Source organism: Pogona vitticeps, chromosome 4 (assembly GCF_051106095.1).
Source record: "Pogona vitticeps strain Pit_001003342236 chromosome 4, PviZW2.1, whole genome shotgun sequence".
NCBI classification, from domain to species: Eukaryota; Metazoa; Chordata; class Lepidosauria; order Squamata; family Agamidae; genus Pogona; species Pogona vitticeps.
In genome coordinates, this window is record NC_135786.1 from 127726864 (window position 1) to 127744328 (window position 17465).

The 17465-nt window shown below is 42.3% G+C and overlaps 1 protein-coding gene across 2 annotated transcripts in view; it reads left to right on the plus strand.

Moving 5' to 3' along the window:
* KAT14 (lysine acetyltransferase 14) overlaps positions 1-17465 on the plus strand; it is a 34661-nt gene that overhangs the window by 15617 nt on the left and 1579 nt on the right. The window contains exons 6-10 of one of the 2 annotated variants that reach the window (XM_020814583.3): positions 967-1383; positions 5129-5670; positions 6485-6621; positions 14703-14878; positions 15807-15997. In XM_020814583.3, coding sequence (XP_020670242.1) covers positions 967-1383; positions 5129-5670; positions 6485-6621; positions 14703-14878; positions 15807-15997 — 1463 coding nt within the window. The remainder of the gene's footprint in view (positions 1-966; positions 1384-5128; positions 5671-6484; positions 6622-14702; positions 14879-15806; positions 15998-17465) is intronic. The other variant, XM_020814585.3, reaches the window with a different exon arrangement.

A 17465-nucleotide genomic window follows, 5' to 3' on the forward strand; every position in this document is an offset into this window, starting at 1 on the left:
CTAGCATAGCTTTGCCTATTTAAATTATGAGATAAGACATGCCCTTTGAAATAATTGGGGATGGGGAGAGTGTGACCTTTTAAGATTTGAATGAAGATCAAAGACCTTCACGTCTTTGTACTGTGGATACTTTGTTGATTTTAAAACAATTAGTTAAAATTTACAAATGTGTGAAAAAATGGCCACTGCATTGTAGGTGTCTTCCATTTTTAATACCGTGTTTCCCTGAAAATAAGACAGGGTCTTATATTAATTTTTGCTCCAAAAAACATGCATTAGGGCTTATTTTCAGGGGATGTTTTATTTTACAGTCATGTCATCTTCTGGTTGCTGCACAATGGTGGAGGGCAGGGTTTCACTTAACTGGGGCTTATTTGGGGGTAGGGTTTATATTACGAGCATCCTGCACAATCACACTAGGGCTTATTTTCAGGTTAGGTCTTATTTTCGGGGAAACAAATTATTACTGAACTTTCCATAAGATTTTGCTGTAGGTTGGGAGGGCAGGTTGTATACCTCCTGTTACTTTTTCCTATGTGTGCTGTCCTCTCCTGACATCTCTTGCATTCACTGCTACCTACTCTAAAACCCATCTCATCACTCGCTTAAGCACCAGCACTTGCATTTTCTCCCCCTTCTTTTGACTCCTCATTCTCAGTGCTTCCTCAGCTGCCTTTTCTCCCTCTTGACACGTCAGTATAAATTCTGAGTGCACATTAGAGAGAGAGGCTATTCCTCACTCTGTTCTGTGCAGTCTGGATTTAAAGTGTGCAAGCACCTTTTTCTCTCTCTATGAGATTTGTTTTCATGTGTCGGAAAAGCGCTTCTTCTATTTTTCTTTTTAATATCTATCTTTATGCTGGATACCTTATGCTGTAGCAAATATTGCCATGGTCATCGAGTCAGTTTCTGAAATCAGTATTCTCTGAGCCTGTTAGAACAAACACACTGCTTGTTCTCTAACAGGTTCAAAACCATCATTAGATCCAATCATTACAGTGGAGGGACTTAGAAAGCGAGTGAGCCGGAACCCAGTAGAATCCGCCATTGAGCTGAAGGAGAAGAGGTCTCGTACGCAGGAAGCCAAGGACATCCGGAGAGCGCAGAAGGAGGCAGCTGGCTTCTTGGACAGGAGCACCTCCTCCACACCCGTCAAATTCATCAGTCGAAGCCGGCGCCCTGATATCGTACTGGAGAAAGGGGAGGTGGTTGACTTTTCATCCTTGAGCTCATCTGATCGAACGCCTTTGACAAGCCCGTCTCCATCTCCTTCTCCGGATTTCTCTGCTCCTGGGACACCAGCTTCACATTCAGCCACACCCAGCCTTCTCTCAGAAGCAGATCTCATTCCAGATATAATGCCACCCCAGGCCTTGTTTCATGGTAAAAACTACCTTAATATTTCCTTTTTTAAATCAGTTTCTGTTAAAGGGGAGGGTCACTTTCCAAATAGCCACACAAGCACATCCCTGGAACATAAAGGGCCCCAGCACTAAAAAAAACAACAACAAAAAACTCCCCCCCGCCCGAACTTGTGCTACCTACTGGCTGCAGAGAGCAGTTGCACCAGTTTTTGGTCGCTCGGCTGTTCTAAGCTGCTGGGGCACTTGGGTGCCAGGGACAGTATTCAACTCTGAGACTGCACTTTGTCTACTGTTGCTTGATTAGATCTCACTTGCGAAACCATTTCTTAACTATAGATATGCTATTAGTGATGATTGGACCTAAGAGAAATGCATACACGGTTAAGCTTGATTATGCTTATTTATAGTTGTTTGAAACACTGCACAACCTGGGAAAATGTGGTTAATAATAAGTATATATGTACCTGTGAGTCATGTTATCTATATTGTTAACTCCTGTAAGAACATGGGTGTAGAAACCCGTGCATGCTATCAAGTGATACGTCATCCATGGTAATCTTCATATTGGATGACTAATGAAATGTTGCCACTCACAATTTACTCCTCTAAAAGTATGCATAGAAGAAAAAAGCATTGCAAGATCTTTCCTTACTACAGTGCATTTCCAAAACAGTGGTGGTATGGTACTTTTTCAGGCAATAACGACATTAGACAGTGGTAATTTCTTTCCAGACCTTAGTAGTCTTTCCCAGAATATGTTCAGTGTTGCAGTGATAGATTTCATTGGCTCAGATGAGAACTAGAGCTGTTTTTCAGTACTGAGAAGTGTTGTCTCACTGTGTATGCTAACAGTATATTAGTATTTTGTGTTCTATGGGGGTGTTTATTACTCAGTGGATTCCATTGATTCCAATGGGCCTACTTTAGTTATGATTTACCATGCTAAGGTACAGGATTTTAGTCACTAATTACCAGATTGCTATTGATTAGTTATGCTGGAGTAACTGCAGAGGCATAAATCTCAGTGGTCAGTTGCTGCCAATTAACATGTTTCTGCTGGTATCTCTCATTGTGCATCAACTCAAGCAAGAGCAGAGTAATTAAGCAATAGGATTGTGACCGTTAAATTTCTTCCTTTTTTGCCTTTTCCTTTTTCCCTTCCCTAATTCTCATAACCTGTTTGGAAGATAACCATGGGAAGGAGTACTCTAAAACCAATTCGGCAATACAATACCAGTATCGTTATTTCAGTTCCAACTAGCTCTTCCCTCTGAAAGGGCTGTTAGTATGTGCAGATATCACTGGAGGTTTGAATGGGGAGGAAACCCAATGCATAACAGAGAGAAATATGATGATTTTTTACCTCCTAAGAGAGGCTGTCTTTGGTCCTTTTAAGGAGAAACATGGGGTAAAAAGATTTTAAATATATAAATATATATATATCTGAAAGAGCCCTTCAGATGTAACCTCCCAGTATTGAGGCTACATACAAATGAAGTGCTGAGTAGAAATCCCAAATGTTCACATCTCACCTCTTTTCTCTCTAGCCCCAAAGTGATTGATGGGTAGAGCTATAAGAATGATCTAAGGTGCACCTACCATACTAGCCAGTCTTTCAGAGAGTAGAGGAATAGAGATACCTTAAGCTATACCTCTTCTCAGTTTCCAGAAATTCTGTCTGTCCTCTTCAAGCCTTGAAGACTTACTCTTTGGGGTGAGATCAGGTTTGCTTTATCCCTCCCCTTGTGGATCTACTTGTATTTTCACAAAGAGTCCTGGTCCCCAACAACCCCGAAAAGAGGGATACTATGTTTTTCATGAGCCCAAGTATCATTTCTTGTTTCCAGTGACACTTTAGTTAGGAAGAGTGAAAGAGAAGTTTGGGGACACATGTGAGTTCTACATATGTGATCTCAAATGTAGAGCTGTCTGGGATATCCTTGTCTCCCCCAGCTGAACCTTTGAACATTGGGCAACTTCCTAGTCATACCAACCATTTCTTCCTTCCTTCCTCCTTTTAAAATAGACCAGCATATACAACTATATTATAAAATAGCAAATAAAAACTATATACATAGAAAACACGGGTCTATACTAGCCATTTCTGTTAAGAGTGCTACCGCTAAGGCACCATTGCCTGCTTCCAGGACACTGAATTACCATTTCAAGGCAATATTTTAATGCTGTTCTCTGGGACATCAATCCAATAACACTATTTCCTCCTAGTTTCTTTCATGAGGATAAATGGAAATGATCTAGGTGGACAGTGATCAAATAAACTGACTAGAACATCATGTGTATAAGTTGTCTTGATGTCATTAACAGCCCAGATATCCTTGTAGTAGATTTCACTTGTTGTTGTTGTGTAGTCAAGTCATGTCTGACTCTTCGTGACCCCATGGACCAGAGCACGCCAGGCCCTCCTGTCTTCCACTGCCTCCTGGAGTTTGGTCAATTTCATGTGGGTAGCTTCGATGACACTGTCCAACCATCTCGTCCTCTGTCATCTCCTTCTCCTCTTGCCTTCATACTTTCCCAACATCAGGGTCTTTTCCAGGGAGTCTTCTCTTCTCATGAGATGGCCAAAGTATTAACTCTGGTGCCCAAGAAAGAAAGGGAATCTTTGACTTACCAAGGAGATGAAAATAATGATTCCTTTCCCGTGTCACTTTCCCTACGCATCAGAATGGTCTCTGCCAATTTAGTAGGGGCAAGAAGAGCTCTGTTTTAAGTCTACACGGTCTGTCTTATTTGAGCCCTTTCAGTGCTGGTGGAAATGGAGGAAAATAAATTCCTGCTTGCCCTTCCCAAGCGGGAGGGAGACAACCAAATGATTTCTCCTGGGGTCATCAAGACATTCATCCTCCCCAACATAATGCCAATAGGCATTTGCTAGAACATGCCCACATCCTTCATGTTCCTTGTAGTAATTTGACTTGGCAGGAGCTTAAAACCTTGGATAGATGTGCAGGTACTGGAGGCTGATAACTGGCTGTCGCTCGAATTGTGTTTCATCCCAGTGCAGGCTATTCATTTCTGCTACCTCTCAGTGGACAAATGTAGGCATCTTTGTCTACTATGATCCATTTACTAGCCATCGGTGGTACAAAATCAGTTCAGCTGACAGAAAAATCCCCTGCTGTGTTTTTTTTTCCTGGAGTTTTGCAGTTCCATGAAAAAACAGGAATTCAAAATGCTGGTGATAGAGTCCAGGTTCCGAAATCAGTATGTGAAGTGCTGAAAACTAGGATTGGAAACGCAGAACGATAGCCAAGGCATTTAATTGCCTCTCTCAATCAGTCAAAGGCATCTTTATATCCCCATGCTCAGCTTTTCCTCTGGTGTTTATATATAAAACTGCCCACATCATGCCACACCTTTATGCATCTATGGTGTGACTCTGCTTGGAATACTGTCTCTTTCCATCTAGTCCATACAGTTTCAAATACAGGTGTGCTGCCCACCTTCATCCTTGGATTAAGTACCTTATTCAGAGTAATTCTGGATTTGCTTATCTTTCCCAAGTGGATATTTGAAGCCTGTTCAAAGTAACAGATGGGAGTAGAGAAACTGACAATTCCTAGTTCACGTTGTAAAGGGCAATGCCAAACTGAATATCATAGGGACATTGCTGTGTAGTTTTTCACGTTAAGGCCACATTCCCCACTTGGGATTGTTGTATATCCTTTCATATTAAATGTGTAGTCTTTTGGAAGAGCACCTGATTGCATTGCTTACCAGTATGTCTGTAATACTTTTTATAGATGATGAAGAGATGGAAGGGGATGGTGTTATAGACCCAGGAATGGAGTATATTCCGCCACCTAGTGCATCAGTGGGAATGCTCAGAAAGAAAGCAAAGATGCCTGAGCAGATAAAGCAAGAGTTGGAAAGTGAGGAAGAAAAAGGAGAGAGGATGGAGCGGGATTCTGAGAATAATGTCCATAGAACCTGTCATGACAAGCGGAAGACTCACCCGAACCATAAGGACCCTAAGGTCAATGTGCCCAAATATGCACCTGTCAGTATCTATGAAGAAAAGCTGCTTCTGAAAAACCTGGAGGCCTGTCCGAATGCCACAGCCATGACCCCAGAGGCTCGGAGGCTGAGGCGTAAGTTGTTAGTTCGACAGGCGAAGCGAGAGCGAGGTCTGCCCCTCTTTGACTTGGACAATATTGTGAATGCAGCTCTGCTCCTGATTGATAGGATTTATGGAACCAAGGATGGAAGTGCCGCTTGTCTCCCAGTAGGCTACACAACATACAAAACTACTAGCCAGGACTTCCGAATCTTGGATCGGTATCAGGTGAATGTTGCCACATGCCATTGTTCTTCTAGTAGCTTCCATGTTGAGGGTGGAGACAGTGAGCAAAAGGGATAGAAACTCTCTAGACCTTCTAAAAATGGTGCTCCTCTCATGTCACTGCCCCCCCGATCTTCCTCCCTTATCTATTTCTCCCCTCCCTGTTTTCCCCACCTAGACTCCATAGCAGCCCTGTGTTCTTCTACCTTCTGCTCTCTTGCCCCCTCATCCCAAGCTTTTTTTCCCTTTGGAGACCTGAAAATGCCTCTCCTAGAATCAGTAGCTGAGACCTGAAAATGTCTTGTTTGTTTCTTGTTTTCAGTGTGTTTGCTTGGGGTTTTTTGTTTGTTTTTAATGGTTAAAGAGGTTGGTGATTTGTTCAGTGAATTATGAAATGAAACAAGGAGGCTTTTGTCACTGAAAGAAACCTAGCATAAAGATATTTTCATAAGGTTCCCCCCTCCCCCAAGGCAAGTAGGGTGAGTAACCAATTTGAAGATAAATTACATTCACTGAAGAGGATGAACTTTCACCAGTCCAATGCTCCAGTTTCTGTTAGGGTGTCAAAATATAATTCTGCAGGGCACTAGGCAATGCATCATCTGCTTCCCTAAAATTCAGTTTAAAAATGTGAGCAACCTGGTTTGGGGTATAGGTTTGCCATTTACCAGACATTATGTAACCAGCTTGTATGTAACTCTTTGGTAAACATGCTATTTCTATCTTCTTGTCAAGTAGCAAGGAAGATTTTGATACCTGTTTGTTTCAGCATTTGTCTGTATCTTTAATTTGTCTCCCCTCCCATCTTATTTTACAGACTAAACCATCTGCTGTGAAGGGATTTCAGCAAACAGCAACAAAATTTCTCTACCGACTTGTGGGCTCAGAAGATGCTTTGACTGACCACAGCATCATCAGTCCTTACACATCACGTGTCTTGAAGCCTTATATCAGGTGCAGATTACTAAGCTGTTCTGCTTTGGGACTACAGTGGTGCCTCGCATAGCGATTGCTCCGTTTAGCGAAGAAATCGCTTTGCAACAATGTTTTTGCAATCGCTTTGCGATGGTCCCTATGGGGAAATTTCGCTTTGCGATGATCGCAGGGAAGTGATCATCACAAAGTGCCCATTTTTGCACAGCTGATTGGCGGTTTCAAAATGGCCACCGGGTAAACAAAATGGCCGCCCGCTGTGTTTAGGGACGGATTCCTCGCTTTAGAGGCAGCGAAAATGGCGGCGCTATGGAGGATCTTCGCTTAAAGGTGAGTTTTAAGCCCATAGGAACGCATTGAAGGGGTTTCAATGCGTTTCTATGGGCTTTTTAATATCGCTTAGCGATGTTATCGCTTAGCAGCGATTTTTTCTGCACGGATTAATATTGCTAAGCGAGGCACCACTGTATATCATTCTTTTGCTTTCTTTACTTCAGGCCTTTGTTAATCTATCTTGGCAGAGAAGCATCATGGTTATGATTATTGAGAACTATAGAACATTTCCATTACTCACAGTTTTAAGTACTTGCCTTGAACCTGAAAAGTGAGAGGTAAATTCAGGCAGTGTTTATTGAATTTCCAGTGAGCATAAAGTTGTACCTGTATAGTTGTGCCACTTCAGCAAGCATTTCACTTGACACAAAAATGTCCATGAAAAAACTCACTCTCCCACAAAGACAGTGATTGTACAAGCAGTGCTATCCCAGGTTACTGTGTGGGAGGACTATCTATTGAGCAGAAACATAGGCAGATGCAGGCCCCATTAAGTACATAAAACACAGTCTTTATTGGTTCAACCATAAGAACCATTCAATAGGCCATTGTTACCTATTTAAGAAGGTACTGAAGAACTGAAATTGCCAGAAGTGATTTTCCCACCAAATGAATCCTTAGCCATGGGGAGACAGGTGGGCACCTACTGTAGCATTCCTTCTACTGCATATAGACCAAAAAAGAAAGAAAGGAGAAACATTATTTGCTTCCATTTTCTCTTTGAGTACTTGTATTACAAGGGCCATCAGGAAACCTTTCAGACCTTTTCCATTTTGGAGGTAACAAATAGCCATTAGTAGAGCTATGAAAACTTGTCTTTTATTCCTCTCAGTCACAATTTAGACATCAGGTCACGAAGAAGTGAGGAATAAACATTTTAGAAAATGCTAGGGAATATTTGTTTCCCTAAGTTTTCTCTCCAAAGTTTCAGGAAGATTTAACCCATTCTGAGTTGAGAAGCTGCTGTGTTGAAAAAAACCCAGTAAGTTTTTTCTCCTTTAAAAACAAAGAAACAACAACATTCATGCTGCAAAATTATTTATAAGGCTGCATTTACAGGTCAGGATATAAAGTACCAGAGATCAGGCCATACTAAAATATTTATCTAGCAGGGTTATAAATACAGTGGTGCCTCGCTTAACGATTTTAATTGGTTCCAGAAAAACTATCGCTATGTGAAAACATCGTTAAGCGAAACACCATTTCCCATAGAGATGCATTGAAAACCGGATAATCCGTTCCAATTGGAACGGATTACCATCCTTAAGTGAAAATCCCCATAGGAAAAAATGTTACGCGAAACCCATTGAAATGCATTGAAGCCTATTTCAATGGGGGGGAAATTCACAAAAAATTCAAAAAGACTCAGAACAAAGCCAAATTAAGTTAATGAAGGTTTTATTAGGTGCACTGATGATTCCAAGCATTTTAAACATTTTTTAAACATTTTAGAATATTTTAAAAATAGCAAAAATGGGGCTGTAAAAAAAACGTTAAGCGAAACAAGGGGACCTAAAACTGTCATCGTTAAGCGAAGCATGGTCCCGAAATCGTTAAGCGAAAATCGCCCATAGGGAAAATCGTTAAGTGAAGCACAAGATTGCTCCGAAAAAGCCATCGTTAAGTGAATTTTTCGTTGTACGAAGCAGTCGTTAAGCGAGGCACCACTGTAAATATAAATGCTGGCAACATGTAGGTGTTGTATATGAACTGTAAAATGGACACATTTTTCTGCTGTGGATTTGATCATTTAATTCCAGCTGAGCGATACACTTAGCTCTCAGTATCAGTGTTCCTCAGAGTAAAATGGTAGTTTGGTCCCATATTTTTATACATTTGGCATTTTATGTTTAAATTCCTGTTCTGTGTCTGAATATTTTTATTCAGATAGATGTTGCAATGTCTAACTCAGGGGTACATCAAGGCATGGATAGTCTTCTAGGGGATTGGTTTTATGATCCAAATAGGTTTGGCTCCTGTGCAAAATCAGTGCAGGAAGCAACTTTTTTTTGATGCTATTGTTTTGGAACTGCTTTGTGAAACCTTCTGGAGGTCTCTTGACCATTTACTTAACCTTGATGGAAGTCATTCACGACCATTGTTGAAGAGTACATAGCATGGACTCTGAGTCCCTCGGTTGACCAGTTCTGGTGATGCAGGTGAAAATACATATTCTTGGATTTTATTTTTTGACCATGCTAGGTATAGTGTTCACGATTATCCAGAGTTTTCAACATCTGCGAGGGGGGCTTGTAACCATTCCCCTGCATATATGGGGGTCTTGCTATGCTTTCTGATTCAGAAACTTTACTTCTATTGTGTGTTATGCATACCCATACAAAATTGCTTCCTTACCAAAATGCTGATATCAAGTCACAGCCAGCTGAGCTCACAAACCTGCTCACACAAGTAGGAGAATACACTATAAGGAGCTGAAATCCCCCAAAGCCTCCCAATATAATAATAATACAGTGGTGCCTCACTTAACGATTGCCTCACTTAACGAAGAATTCGCTTACCGATGGGTTTCTTTGAGGAATTTCCCCCATCGTTTAACGATGTTCTCTATGGGGGATTTTCACTCAACGATGTCTGTTTTCGCTCCTGTAAAAGTGTCTTAAACTGTTTGAAGCCTGTTTTAAATGCTTGCAATCGTTAGCCCTCCTCCTGAAACCTATGCAAACTTAATTTGGTGTTGTTCTGAGTCGTCGTTAATTTTTGGTGATTTTTTGTTTTTTCTCTCATTGAAATGCATGGAGTTCAATGAGGGAAAAAACAAAAAATCACCAAAAATTAACGACGACTCAGAACAACACCAAATTAAGTTTGCATAGGTTTCAGGAGGAGGGCTAACGATTGCAAGCATTTAAAACAGGCTTCAAACAGTTTAAGACACTTTTACAGGAGCGAAAAGGGAGATCAGAAAGGGCTCTTTGATCTCCGTTTCCCTTTTAAAGCTCTTTCCGATGTCCCTTTTCGCTCCTGTAAAAGTGTCTTAAACTGTTTGAAGCCTGTTTTAAATGCTTGCAATCGTTAGCGCGCCTCCTGAAACCTACGCAAACTTAATTTGGTGTTGTTCTGAGTCTTCGTTAATTTTTGGTGATTTTTTTTCTCTCTCATTGAAAAGCATTGGATGGACGGTCCAATGCTTTTCAATGAGAAAAAAAAATCACCAAAAATTAACGAAGACTCAGAACAACACCAAATTAAGTCTGCATACATTACACAAGGTGGACTAACAATTGCAAGCATTAATCCGTTCCAATTGGAACGGATTAACCGGTTTTCAGTGCATTCCTATGGGAAATGGTGTTTCACTTAACAATGTTTTCACATAACGAATTTTTGTGGAACCAATTAACATCGTTAAGCGAGGCACCACTGTATAGGCATATTCAGAGTTAACACCTCTGGAGTAAAACATTAATGATGTACTCCCTGTCACCTCAAAACATGATGCATGTGATTGTGGAGTTCATAGAATCATAAAATAATTTGAGTTGGAAGGAGTGTATAATGACAGCTGAGTGGAGAAGAAGACTGGGTCACTGGATGGGTCCATGGGTGGACCTCCAATGTTTATCCTGCTTTGCGGATTCTTTACCAGCAGAATTCACTATGCCACAATGATAGTTACATTTGCTACCTTCATAGACACCTGAACCACTGATGATGAAGATGAGGCTTGCCAGGTCTCAGAGAATGAGCTATAATGCCAGGAAGTGGCTGTGCTTCCCTGAATCTCCAGGCCAGGCAGACAAATGTTTGGTGGAAGGGAAGAAACGAGTCTCGTTTATTGTTAGGGGATGGTCATAGTGTTTGGGTACACAAATCCAACCCTCTCTGAATGGCACCAGGGCTCATTGGCTTCCTGTGTTGGACACATAATATATTTAGGAAGTCGTATAGGGCAGTGGTCCCCAACCTTGGGGCTCCAGATGTTCTTGGACTTCAACTCCCAGAAATCCGGGCCAGCAGAGGTGGTGGTGAAGGCTTCTGGGAATTGTAGTCCAAGAACATCTGGAGGCCCAAGGTTGGGAACCACTGGTATAGGGGACCAAAGGTGCCTCTCCCACTCCTTCACGCCTGCAGACACATTATGTTCCCATGTTGAAGAGGCTCCTGCTTGTTGTGGCATCACAAGGCCCCACACCATGACCTCACGGAGACCCATCTCATGGCATTGGGCCCCAGATATAATAAGGGGATGGGGAAGATGCTCCCATGAAAGCCCCTGACAACCAAGACAACACTTCAAAACCATTCAAGAAAAATACTTCTATTGGTTTTTGAAAAGAGTCTAAACGGGTATCCCTGTCCTCAGTGGAGACAGCTCGGCTCAGCTCCAGCAGGGGTGCCTGCCTTCTGGTCCCTCGGGGACCCTGGGGAAGAGGAAGCTTCTGGCCTTGCAAGAGAAAGAGAGAGAAAAACAACAAAGGGGCGAGCTCGTCCACTACCATCAACCGGCTTCAACCCAGGCGTATCCACTTACCAATGTTCTGGCAACTTCATCCCAAAGTTCTGCCTGCCAACATCCACTGGTTTCCGCCAGGAATATCCACCCATTTATCTCTTCCACTCTGCTTCTGAAGCCAGCCTCTGCTAGCTCCCGAATGCTTGGAATACACACACACTCTGGCGACATCCTATGGAACGCCAGCCAGCCCATTCACACACACATTCACACACATGCACACAACATCCAGCCCCCCGACACACGCACACATTCACTCCCCCTTCAACACATGCCCAGGCTTCCATCCACCAATATCCACACAGCTTCCGTGAGCTGGTTTCAGGAGGCTAACTTCCACTGGCTTCATCCGCCAACCTCTGCCGGCCTCCACCTTGCGGTCTCAGCCAGCTTCCACAGGCAGATTCCACCAGCTCCTGTCTGCCAACGTCCACTGACTTCCCCCTGGTCCATTGCCGACATCAGCCAGCTTCAAGCCGTGGATCTCCACTAGCCTCAAGCTGTTAACTCGCAAGCCCACTTAGTAAGTTCAGAACTTGCCTTGGGCAGAAGGGCTGGGTCACCTGCAGCCGCCACTCTCTCTGCTGGGCTGCCCTCTGGCCACTGGCCTCCCCTCTGGTCTCCTGCCCCGCCTAGCAAGCCCCTTTTATCTGCCAGCAGAGAGGTGGGGCCCCTGTGAGGTCACAAAGACCCAGGGGAATGGGGTTGCGTTCCCAAGGCAGCAGCAGCACCCTCGGGATTGACTGTCCTGAAGATGATGTCAACAGTCCCTCTTATCATGTGATTTACCCACAGAAGCTTGCATTTTATATGATTTTAAATACAGTATATATTTTTATTAGTGGCCTATAAATGTATCCCGTCACCAATCCCTTTGATTGTTAAATCTCCCCATGTTGACCTTCTGACAGAATTCTAGGCTGGCGCTCCAAAAAGTTATCTTCCAGCATCTACACGAAAAGGAACTTTCCTAACCAATGAGCTAGGGGAAAAATGAAAGTAATAATTGAGTAAGGATGGGCACAGTAACACGATGCAGCCTTTGACCCTTTTGGGTCTCTCTCTCTCTCTCCCTGCCTCTTTGTGGACATTTTTTCTTGTCCTTGAAATGAAAAAGATAGCATAAGGAACTAATTTTAATAAGACCTAAGTGTTTGAAACATTTTGAAACATTGAAATATTTTAACACCATCCCTGCACTACCAAACATGCAGCCATGTTTCAAAATGCCCCCCAGCCTTTGGAACTCCCTCCCACTGGAAGCCAGACTTGCCCCATCTTTGCTCTCCTTTCATAAGCAGGCAAAGACCTCTTTCTTCAGGCAACCTTTCCCTTATTGACTGACTGACTAGGTTGGGATTTTGAATGGACCGTTGTGACTTATTGCTTTGAACGTGTTTTTGGTATTGATTTTGTTTACTGTTTTTAGTGGGGTATTTGTTCCTGCAAACTCCTTTTTCCAGCAGCTTTTTAAATGTGGCTGTCAGGGACTGAACCTGCAACTTCCTGCATGCTGGACTTGCTGCCAGCTTCTGAACTGAGTTGCTCCTGTCACGTTCTCCATTGCTGATGCCATCATTGGCCTTAGGTTGCATTAGGTTATGGATTCCAGGCAATAAATTTAACTATTGGTGCTTGCATGCTGGTGTTGGCATAAGGTTTGAGTAACTTGCCCTGGCTAACTGAAAGGTGTCAAGGAGTGTCTGGGTCACATGCCTGGTCATGTGCCTGATTCATTCAGTCATAATGTACCCCAGCACTTCTTCAATCAGCTGCAGGTAGCCATGGCAAGTTACTCAAATCTTATGCAAGTGCCAATAGGATTTCAATTAAAATGTCTTTAAATAGAAAATACTCCCTTTCTGTCTCCCTTTCAGCATTGAACACATTACTGCAAAAGTACTGCAGACAGTTGGGTAGACATCCGTTTCTCCCAGGCTGGGCATACAGTAGGATCCCAGTATCTGATGGATGAGTATCCATGTTTACACTTATCTGTGGTCTGAAATTTTGAGAACAATTGAAAGGAAAAAACCCACTAGAAATAAGTATTTTCACAATGTATTCACCGGAACTGGCCACTACAGGGAGCCAGAGACCATGCTATGTATTGTTGTAGTGGTTCAGTTGAGGGCTTAACTGAGACCAGGCTGTAAGTGTTGAAGGGAATCAGCCACAGAATGCAGCTGGAAGTGATGACTAATCTACAGAATAAAATCAATAGAAATTGCAGATAAACAATGGTGCCATCCCTTTAAAAAAACAAACAAACGCTGCCTGGTTCTAGAAACTATGACAATGCAGTCAGCACTCCTGCTTTGCAGATTCTTTACCAGCAGAATTCACTATGCCAGATTTTGCAGTACCAGTGTATTTTTGCAGTCTATCCAAGGCATGGATCCACATCAGTTTTAATGTATGGTCATCTCCAAATTATTGCTCATTTCCTTTCCTCAGTTGTGGCACTGGCGTGAGAGTTTGGACTTAAAGTGGCATATTTTCTAACCACTTGTACTCTGCAGGGAGCTGTCCATGGAGTGCTCATGGTGTTGATGATGAAGATGAGGCTTGCCAGGTCTCGGAGAATGAGTTGCAGTGCCAGGAAGTGGCTGTGCTTCACTATGTCACAATGAAAAACTGGATGCCTCCAAGGCTCACATCTTTGTGACATACAGTAGGGCCCTCTATCCATAGGCAGAGATTCCCAACCCCTGGTCTGCGGCCCCGTGCTGGTCTGTGGCCTGAGCCAAACTGGGCCATGAAGACAGACTTCCCGCCCCCCTGTGCACGCACTCACCCCCGCACATGATTTGCGAATGCTGTGCGTGCCTGTGCCAGGGCCACACCTCTGTTTGTGCATGTGCACAAGCACACGCACAGTGAGTGCCATGCCGTCGTTTGTGCATGCGCACAAGTGAGCGAATGTGCATAAGCACTTTACCACCGTTTGTGCGCGCACACTCATTTGCACTCACTCGTTCGCACATGCCCATGAGCTTGGGGGGTGCCCTGCCTTCCCCAGCTGGTCCGTAGGGTGAAAAGGGCTGGGGACCCCTATTCTAAACTGACATTTTGTGATCAGTTCTCGGTGATTCTGGTGCCGTACAAGATCTGACATCCCTTCATATATTAATTACAGGTGTTGGCTGCTCATGATCCAAGTGGCCAGTGGAAATCATTGTACCATTTGCGACTGGAGCCTCTCTCTACTCGGATCATGTCCTCTGTTCCCTATTTCAGACCTGACCTAGTCTGATTGCTGTTATTTTCTGACATTTGTTTGTTTTCCCTCCAGGCGTGATTATGAGACCAAGCCTCCCAAACTGCGACTGCTAAGTGAGATTCGAGCCCATGTGCACAAGAATGATCCTAACTGGATCGCTGAGCCAGAGGCACCCATTGATTATTGCTATGTGCGGCCTAATCACATCCCCACTATTAACTCCATGTGCCATGAGTTCTTCTGGCCAGGTAGGATTTTTCTGATGGCCTAGGTCCACTATTCTCAATGGTAGGGTTCTGGAACGTTGGGGGGGGGCACAGACTTGAAATAATTCTTCATACACCACCTTATAAGGTTTGTTATGTGGTTTATACAATACTGATTCAGTTTGTATATTTCTTTGTTTATGACTGTGTCCAAAAAAAGAGGTTGAGAATGGCTTGTCTATATATACTTAATTTTTGATTTTTGAATAATAAGTTTTGAAGGGGGTCACTTTGGAAATGTATGTGTGGTGAAATCCACAGCTTCTCTACTTGAAATTTTCCATTTGCTTAAATCTACTCTGGTTCAAAGTGAGGGTGAACATGCATATTGAACTTTGTGGAGGGAATGGGGGAAGCAAGTGTGTGGGTAGGAACAGTTTCCTAAAAAAATAGTTGTGGGCAGCATTAAGCACCATGAGACTTCATGGGTAAACCATTATGAAGTTGCTTTTAAAGAAGAAACAGACGATTTGTTGGAGTTGTTTTACACATCTTTGTGTATAATACAGTATATATGTGCATATATAAAGCTTGTGCCCCGGATAATTTATTTTAGACAGAACTGAGGATTTCTTTAAAGTACTCTTTGATGTTCTTTGTTCTGTAGTTCAGCAGTCCATTCCAAGCGTTTACTTCTTAAAAATAGAAAGGGTATTTAGATATCATAAGAAATATGATGAAGAAGAAACGAACACAGCTCTAAAAGAAGTGTCTTAAGAAATTCCCAGCTATCCCATGGTTGATTTAAGGCTGAGTGAGGAGCATTGTGACCCTCCCTTGGAGAATCACTCTTCAGGGGTTGGCACAAGCTCAGATTCTGCATTGATATGGGATATTTTGAGCCGATAATGATTAATATTGTTTTTCCATTGTTGTGATTGATCATGAGACTCCTCCTCTCATTCTACAGGAATTGACCTTTCAGAATGCCTACAGTATCCAGACTTCAGTGTTGTTGTCCTTTATAAAAAAGTCATCATTGCTTTTGGTTTCATGGTGCCAGATGTTAAATACAATGAAGCATACATCTCTTTTCTATTTGTTCATCCTGAATGGAGACGATCAGGGATTGCAACTTTCATGATTTACCATCTTATTCAGGTAACCTGAAAAGTGTTTTCTTTTAAGAAATACGACCTGTACATTTTCTTTAAGTTCAAATGAAAATACGGCAAATTTAATCAAGTCTATTTATATCATTTGTGTGCATTATTGGCTGTTAGTTGTTTCCTCTATAATGGTTTGCAAATTCATTACACACATCCCTCAGCACTGAGCTTTTTTGCTATACAGAAATTGAGAAAAGCATGACCACACTCACTTCTATGCACACCTGCTAGGGAACATGGCCCACAGAAGTCAGTGGGAATAGACATATATCTAATCACTCTGTGATTGTATCAGTGTACAGTATAGTGGCAACATTTTCTTTTCTTATGTTTCTGTAAAAATATATGTAGGTGAACAGGTTCTTACATATGTAGCCTGTGCAGTGATTGTACCATATTTGTCTTTCAATGGTCAAAATCCTATTGCTTTGCGATAGGCCCATTGAATCAGTGGGGATTTCATGAGTCAAGTCCTTTATAAGTTGCATTGATTCAAATGGGGCTACTCTAACAGTGGTTTACTTTAGCATAGTAAGTTATAATTATAGTAGACCCATTTGAATCAATGGAATATATGAAGGAATTGATTGACTTAATCTTCATTGATTCAGTGAGCCTGCTCATAATGCAGTGTATTATATTAAGCAAGAGGATTTGGGCCTTTGGCTTTCTCTTGCTTGCTTACATGCTGCCCCTGTACTGAATATGTAACTAACAGGATTGTTGAGAATTAATTTTTAAAAAAAATCTAGAAGACTATGCACTGCAGGTGTAGTAAATATACAACCCATAGGAAGTTGGACATGGAGCTACAAATAAATCAGTGTTGGAAAGCTGAATTCACAAGGTAATAGCAGTGGCAGAAGTAGTGTGAAAACTAGATTGCTGGTTCAAGTCCAGTATGGTTTGTTATGTGTCTCAAGACATTTCCGGTTTAGGGTGACCTGGGAAAGACTGAAAAGTGCTTTTGGTATTCTTACAAATATCTAGCTAAGAGACACGTTTTCACCTGAAGGTAAAGTGGAACAAATAATGGGTCAAGACTGAAAGCAGCAATCTCCTTTTTTGGCTTTTTCAAAAGTATTAAATAAAACAATTTAGTGATAGTAAATCTCTTGACCATGTTATTGTAAAGTTGGTAGGCCTTTTATTTCACTAAATTTTGTCAGGATGGTTCACACAAAGTACATTCTCTGTGTAGCCATGAATTTGCTGCAGTGCTTCATCAACCAGATGTAACACTAACTAGATTTTAAAAAGAAGTAGAAAAAGAAGCTCTTTCTATTTCCATCTGATAAACTGTGGAGGGGAGAGAGTGCAACCGGGTTGGCCCTGGCAGTTGCCTTCACCTTGTGTATATGAAGCCTTAGGAAAGAGATTCCTTTTTCTTCCCCCCCCCCCTCTTTTAAAGATACCATTGCAAAGTAGCAGTCATATCACTGCTTCATTAAACTCCTGTC